This window comes from Gossypium raimondii, chromosome 5, assembly GCF_025698545.1.
Source record: "Gossypium raimondii isolate GPD5lz chromosome 5, ASM2569854v1, whole genome shotgun sequence".
NCBI classification, from domain to species: domain Eukaryota; kingdom Viridiplantae; phylum Streptophyta; class Magnoliopsida; order Malvales; family Malvaceae; genus Gossypium; species Gossypium raimondii.
In genome coordinates this window covers 25,263,391-25,271,729 of record NC_068569.1, presented here as the reverse complement: position 1 = coordinate 25,271,729, position 8,339 = coordinate 25,263,391, and the positions used below count along the sequence as shown (strand labels likewise).

The 8,339-nt window shown below is 37.6% G+C and overlaps 1 protein-coding gene across 1 annotated transcript; it reads right to left on the bottom strand.

Moving 5' to 3' along the window:
- Window positions 1-2,723: 2,723 nt before the first annotated feature.
- Window positions 2,724-3,662, bottom strand: LOC105766899 (uncharacterized). The gene is made up of 2 exons (XM_012586446.1): window positions 3,199-3,662; window positions 2,724-3,087 (listed from the first exon to the last, which is right to left on the bottom strand). Exons 1-2 carry the CDS (start codon window positions 3,660-3,662, stop codon window positions 2,724-2,726), a joined length of 828 nt encoding a protein of 275 aa, XP_012441900.1.
- Window positions 3,663-8,339: the final 4,677 nt, after the last annotated feature.

The window sequence follows — 8,339 nt, the reverse complement described above, 5'->3', positions numbered from 1 at the left end:
GAAATTATCAAAATCGGAACCCCATGTAGCCTCACAATCTTAGAAATATAGAGCTTCGCTAACTTTTGCAGTGAGTAGCCTATCCGAATTGGAATAAAATAAATGGATTAGGTTAATTGATCCACGATGACCCATATAGAATCCTTCTTAGTGGGTGTCAAGGGCAACCCTCTAATGAAGTCCACCGTCACTCGTTCCCATTTTCATAAGGGAAGAAAACCCAAAGGTAATTGATCCACTATGACCCAAATAGAATCTTAACAGGTTGAAGCAAACCCGAAGGTAACTGGTGCTCAGCCTTAACTTGATGGTACGTCAGACAACGAGTAATACAATCAATTACCTCTCGTTTTAAACTCAACCACTAGCATAGCTCATGTAGATCCCAATACATCTTATTACCACCGGGATGTATAACATAGGGGCTGCTATGTGCATCTTCAGAATCAACTGTCTCGGGGTTAAAATCATTCGATATACAAACTCGACCTCAAAAACACAAAACCCCATCTTTATTCAGCCCAAAATCAGACGTATTTCTGCTCTCAACCTAACGAAACCGCAGAACCAGAGAATCATCCATTAATTACTTATCTCGAATCTGATCAATCCAAGTCGACTTAACTTGTAACTCGGCCAACAGACCTCCATCATCAAACAAATTGAGATGAGCGAACATCGCCATCAAATCAGTCATCGCTCTACGACTAAGAGAATTGGCCACCACATTGGCCTTGCCAAGATGATACTCTATCGTACAATCATAATCCTTAAGCAGCTCAATCTCTCTACGTTGCCTAAGATTTAACTCCTCTTGAGTAAGAAGATACTTGAGGCTCTTGTGATTGGTATAGATGATAAACCTCTCACCGTACAGATAATGCCTCAAGATCTTCAAAATGAACACCACGACAGCTAACTCAAGATCGTGTGTCGGATAATTCCCCTCGTGTGGCTTAAACTGACGGGACGCATAAGCCATAACCTTACCATCTTGCATCAATACACATCCCAAACTGATGTGTGACACATCACTATAAACCACAAACTCCTTACCAAATTCAAGTTGTATCAAAATAGGAGCCTGAGTCAAAATAGACTTAAGCTTCTCGAAGCTCGATTATTACGCATCAGACCAGACGAAAGGAATATTCTTGCGTAGAAGCTTAGTCAAAAGAGCCGCAATCAATGAGAACCTCTCAACAAAACCTCTAATAATAACCTGTAAGTCCTAGAAAACTGAGAATCTCAGATACATTCTTAAGTAGTTTACAATCAAGTACAGCTTCAATCTTTCTAGGATCCACTTGGATCCCCTCAGCAGAAACCACATGCCCTAGAAATGTCACCTCTCACAACCAGAACTTACACTTGCTCAACTTAACATACAATTATTTCTCTCGGAGTATCCGAAGCACTACTCTAAGGTGCTCATCATGTTTATCCTCAGTCTTAAAGTACACCAGAATATCGTTGATGTATACTACGACGAACTGATCCAGATACTACAGAAAAACTCAGTTCATTAGATCCATGAATATAGTCGGAGCATTCATCAGACCAAAGGGCATAACTAGGAATTCGTAGTGCCCATAACGAGTTCTAAATGTCGTCTTATGAATATCAGCTTCCTTAAATTTAAGCTGAAGATACCCAGATCAGATATCTATTTTTGAGAACACTAAAACCCCTCAGAACTGATCAAACAAATCGTCGATCTTCGAAAGTGGGTACTTATTCTTCACAGTTAGTTTATTCAACTGTCGGTAGTCGATGCACATCCTCATGGTACCATCTTTTTTTCACAAACAGAATCGGTGCCCCCTACGGAGACACATTAGGACGGATGAAATCACGATCTAGAAGCTCTTAAAGTTGAGCCTTAAGTTTTGTAAGCTCTTTCGGTGCCATACGGTATGGAGCGATGGACACCGGAGCTATACTCAGTAAAAGCTCAATATCAAACTCAAATTCTCGATTTAGAGGTGAACCCAGTAATTCATCAGGGAAAACATCTGAAAATTTCCTTACTGTTCTGATATCTCTTACAGAAGAGTCTCCTAAAACTGAAACACTGATGTAGGCCAAATACGTCTCACACCATTTTCGAACTAATTTCTCAGCCACTAAAGTAGAGATCACATTAGACAAGTAAACTCGACGATCACCGATCACAACCACTTCCTTATAATCCTCGGTTCTTAAAACAACCCTTTTAGATGGCAGTTCAAACTAACTCAGTGCTCTACCAACCCGTCCATCCCCAGAATTAAGTCAAATTCCCCAAATGGTAACTCCATCAAATTTTTCAGAAATACAACCCCTTATACTTTTAATGGAACATTCATATAAAGTCTATTTACTCAAACAGATTGCCCTAACGGACTCAGTACAGTAATCTTACTAAAAGTACACTCAACAGAAATCCCCAAGTTCTTAAAAATAGAACTAGCTATATAGGAGTATTTAGAACCTATGTCTATCAAGTCAGTTTATGGAGCATCAAAAATTAAAAATGTACCTGTGATCACATCAGGGGCATCTCTGTCCTCTCGGCACCAATAAACATAAACCAGTGTAGGCTGCATTGCCTCAGTCTGATTAACACCTCTACCTGGTACTCTCTGTCCTCGGCCCATACCATTACCACCCATAGCTGATCCACGACCCCTAGGTGGCTACTGTACTGCCCTCTAAGGCTGAACAGAACTTGATTCCGAAGTTTACATCTGATCGGTACGATGTGGACATTCTCTAATCCAGTACTCCAAATACCCACACCATAGACAAACCCTTAATCTCCTCCAACACTCACTCGGATGGCACCTACCATAACCACCACAAGCCTGAATCCTAGTATGAGTAACAAGAACTTTCACTCTAACTGGTCCATCAGATCTAACCCATTTCTTAGGCCTTTGAACAAAACTAGAAGACTTTGAATCCCTCTTGTTCTTGCCTCTCTCTCGGTCTCTGTTTTGGTACTCTACGCGTTTAACCTTTTCGGCGATCTTCGCCTTATCCACAAGAACAACAAACTCACGCTCCCTCTGTGGAGTAATCAAAACCCTCAGACTATCCCTCAAACTATCCTCAAAATGAACACATTTATCATACTTGGATGCCACTATGCCTCAAGAGTAGCGGCTTAATGTCAAAAACCCGGCCTCATACTCAGCCACAGATTTATCACCTTACGTAAGATTCATGAACTCACGTCTACTAGTATCCACATAGCTCACACCCATATATTTTCTTTGGAAAGAAATCTTAAAGTAGTCCCAGTTCAGATGATCCGGTTGAGTATCCTCCTCAACAGACAACCACCATTGATATGCTTCATCGCAAAGCAAAGAAACTGCACCCTTTAATTTCTGCTCAGGAGTGCAGTCGATGTCATTCATAATCCTCTTAATGGCCTTCAACCAATACTCAGACATAGTAAGGGCGACTCCAGTGACACCCCTAAACAACTCAACTCCATTAGACCAAAGTAATTCAGTTACCAACCCACTGCCCCCAGATTCAGAATGGGGTCCAATGACCTTTTCCAACACTCTCAGCATGGCTTGGGACAGTGCATCATCCCCAGTCAAGTGGCTTTGAGACCCAGTCTCAGTAGCAGGTGAAATTAGTGTCTCACTCGTGTCCAAGTTTGGCATACCGCCCAGAGAGGAAAACTCAGCTCGAGCCTCCCTACAAAGCTCGCAGCGCCCATGAATACCACGACCGCGAGTTTTACGAGCGTTATAATTTTAAATTTATCTACATTATAAGATTTTATGCATCAGATCCAGTGTTTATTAGATATTTTATGCTCAAGTTATCAGAAGTTCAGAAATATTTCAGAGGTTTCAGTCTCTAACTGACTCAGTACAGTTTCAGGAAGTACTAACTACAGTATTTTCTAAATTCAAATATACTTATAGGATCGGCTCCAGAGACTCGGTGTACCATATACTTGCTCAAAATGATCTAAGTTATTTGAAAACTAGTGCTTTTTCAAAACAAAATTTTGGAACCCAAAATTTACAGCCTGAGTTTTGCAACCTAGATCTAATACCACTAAATATGAAACCCCAAACTTGGCATAGATGTTATGGTCGAATTTGGGAGTGTTATGAAGAAGGGTTTTGAAACCAATGATACTTCGATAAAATGTCTGAGTTTTAAAACGTGTTCATTTGTATATTTATTACTGAAATCGTCACATTTTATCCTTTAAGGTTAACCAAATCATTTTGTAGTGGAAGTTTGGAAACCGTTAAAATAAAAACCATGCTTATGTTTTCAAAAAAATATTTGTTCGCATGAAATCGATATTTTGTCAAATCATCGTAGTTTAGAAATCCTAACGCAACCAAACCCAAAAATTTAAACCAAACAATCAAAAAATCCGGAAAGTCCAAAAATTGTAAAACTTTCACGAAAGCTAGAAATTTAAGTAAAAACCATGAAATAATGATAAATGAAAACAGTTTCTCGTTGAGTTGTTACCGCTGAGCCTCGTCGCACTGACCCATCTATGTCTGTGGATTACTTGAACAGAACAAACAAATAGATGTGAGTTTACGTAAACTCAGTGTGTAACCCAACAGAGATAGACATGCAACATACACAGAATCTCATGATCAGTCAGATACAGATTCGGACCTAAGTCCATAACAGATGCAGATATCAAAATCAGGTAAAGAGAACAGATATACAAAATCCTACCTCCACCCTCTGCACACCATCTTCGACCATCCCATCACACAATGTGGGGTTAAAAACACCCACCCATCCCTACACACTATACAGTGTCGATGCGACACATAATAGAAAATATGCAGTCAAGCTGCCAGAATATAGGCGAAGAGTCGCCATACAGATCACTTCCTCCACATATACAATTCTCATCCCAAACACAGTTACAGATATATCAGATTAAACATGCTTAATATGCTCGTATACAGATAGATACATACTTAAACAGTACAGTCAAACATATGTATCAATATCCTACTTAGATTAGTCTATCAGAATATCAAATCATATGAAATAGGGTTTGGTTAGCCCTTGCTGACCCTACGGTAGACCCACAGTCGATCGGAACGACCTGTACGACCCTAGGAAAAATTTCAGAACTCTGGGCCCACATGCCCGTGTGGGTCCACATGCCCTAAATTGGCCTTGCCCATGTGGCCTACACAGTCTGGCCCAAAACCCACACGCCTAACCTAGCCTAGCCCATGTGGCCCACACGGTCACACTCGTACCGACACACGGTCGTGTCTCGTGCACGGCCATGCTTCGTCAATCACACGGTCGTGTCTCATACACGGCCAACCACACGGCCGGTAACGCACCCGTGTGGTGTTGACAGACTCCATTTTCAGCTTTTGTCGAAACTCGATTTTTTGTGTTAGGAGTACACACTTGGTTCGTTTTCGGAGCAAATGCAATCTCGAGACCACCAAAACCTATAATTTGATTAAGGATACCAAGTCAAAAACCTAAACAATCGAAGAACTAAAAACCCCCAAAATTGAAGTGCTCACCTTAGACGAAATGATGCTCCTCAACACCTAACTCGTTAAAGGATTAAATGCTTCTTGTGATCCCCCTAAGCCGATCAAACAACACTAACAATTAATCCCACATTCAGGTAATTACAAACTTACTTTTCACAATAGAAATTTATGAGACAAATAGCGAGATCAACAGAATAAAATGCTACTTACAGAATACCCAACAACAGATCAATTTCCCCATCCACAATTCATTTGAACGGCGCAAGAATAAAAGAAACCCCAACCAAAAGTAAAAGAAAATGGCGGAAATAAATGGAGAAGAAAAGAAAAAAGAAAACTTGAGAGTTTGGAAAAACATCAAAATTGAACAAAAATTTCAACAAGAGAGAGAAAACAAAATAAAAAATCTCAGAATTCTAACTCCACCCAAACTCTCTCAGACAACTGAAGCAAAAATTATCACCCACACTCATGCAAGAATTCGAACACAAGACTTCCAACACAATAACTCCTTACCACTCGAATTAGCAGGCTCATTCTAATATGGCTTTACAAACAATTTTATATAAGCCCACCCACTAGGGATAAGACTTGAATCAAAAATAAAAAAATTTCTAAATGTGGGACTTAAACTCAAAACCTCTTAGACATACCCAGAACATCTAACCACTGAAGCAAATACATATTGTTGTTAAGATTTACAAAAACAAAAAGTAAATTATTCAAGGCGTTACAAAAATTTTAAGACAAATTTGGTGGAATTAAGTGTTGTCTTGTTGAGGTTATACATGCTGTCCAATACGAAAATGTTAGGACAAATTTGGTTGAATTAATGCTGTCTCGTTGAGGTTATACATGCTGTCCAACGTGAACTTTTTAAGACAAATTTGTTTGAATCAAGTGCTATCTTGTTGAGGTTATACATGCTGTCCAATGTGAAAATTGTAAGACAAAATCGGTTGGATTAAGTGCATGACCGAATGTGGTTTTACAGACTGTCCAATGTAAAAACAAATTATGATAATTCGATTAGGCAAAACATGTTGAGGATTCAAAGCTGTCAAAATTTAACATTTTTATGGTTGTTCGGTTGAGCTTTATTGTTGGGTCCAAAGTAGAATGTGTGGTTACTGAATCTAAAGACTCGTTAATGTGTCCAAAACTTGTATCAATGCTGTCCAAAACAGAAACTTTAATCATTATGTTATGCCGATTTTTATTCTGGTGTGAAAGAAGTTTAAATGATTATCCAAAGCTGGTGACATCCAAAATATGGATTGGTTGCGACATTTTATTGTCAATGGGAAGATTAAACGTGCATGAAAGATAGGTATAAATATATATAATATCGTATGTGTGGATGTTTGTATTGAAATGTTTTGGACTGGGAAGAAACGAAAATGTGGGTGAAAGAAAAATATAAGCTACATGTATGTAAATTATGGCTTTGCGGAGGTTCGGTGGATGAGAACGGGAATCAGTATTTGATTATCGATATGCATATCGTACCTGATTCAGTTCTTGTTCTTACTTTGTTTATCAATATGCTAAGTTCTGTGTTGAACTTATTGGATTTAGAAATCGCTGGTAATTGATATTGTACTTATTTCTCCTTATATTTGATTGGGGTGATTTGAAGTATGTTAGATATCTGCAACTTATTCGTTCTCTTTTGTTTTTCTGTTCCAGGTTCTTTCATTTTGTTCTCGGACTTCAAGGGACTCAGCCAGCCTTCATTTTGTAGCTTTTGGTAATATAAATGTACTTCATCCTGTTTACTCCAAGTTTACCAACTCTTAAATATAAATTTGACAAGTAGCAAGTTCAGTGTATCTCTCTTCAAATTTCACAACCGATTATATATATATATATATATATATTTAGGTTATTACTAAGAAAAAAAAGTTGTTTAATACCATTTGTTGGCAAAAAATTTATTAACATAGAAAAAAAGTAAAATTTAGGTTCCAATTTGTGTATTAAGTTAATATATAAATTAAAAATAATTTTTTAACTTTGCTTATAGGTTAAAAAGATATTCTGTCAATGTATCAATTATTAACCTTAAAATAAAATGGTTAAAAGGAAAAATATTAAAAATTGTTAAATGATGAAATATTTTATCAAACTGTTACCCGTTGGTATTAGCTTAGCTAAAATGAAATGAGACACAGAAACGAACACTAACATATTAAAATATTGATGGAAGCAGGGGGAATATAGGGGCTGCTATATTAAAATATTGATGAAGCTGGGGCGAATACAGGGGCTGCTAGTGCTAGGTGATCTAAAATTTTTAAAATTTTAAATTAATAAAAATAAAATTATACTTTTAACTTCTTTAAAATTCATAAAATTTTAATTTAATTTTTTAAATTATTATCACAAAAATTATGATTTAATTTCGACCCCTAAAAAAAATTTTAACTTGTGGAGATCTATGGACCAACAACCATTCTTGTGATTGTTCTCCACTTCCTCATTAATACGCGACTCGTCTTCCTTGGAGAGGCCTGCCCCTTGCGTTCATGCTCTCATCACAGGTTCAACCAATCCACCCTTAGTCCTAAGATTCCTTTTTCAGTTTTGGGAGTTACTACTGTGCCAATTGGTTTGCAAGCTTTATTCATCTTGTTTTTGTTGAGGAAGTTTTTATTTTAAAATTTTAGAATCATGCAATGTATTAAACTTTATAGAATTAACAACAATTTGATACTTTTTAAGTGCTGGTGCCAGAAAAAAAAAACAAAACAAACTCTATTTTGTTAAAAAAGAGTCACCGACCTTGGTTGTAAATAAATAGGCGTTGAGTCCAGAATGTTATAG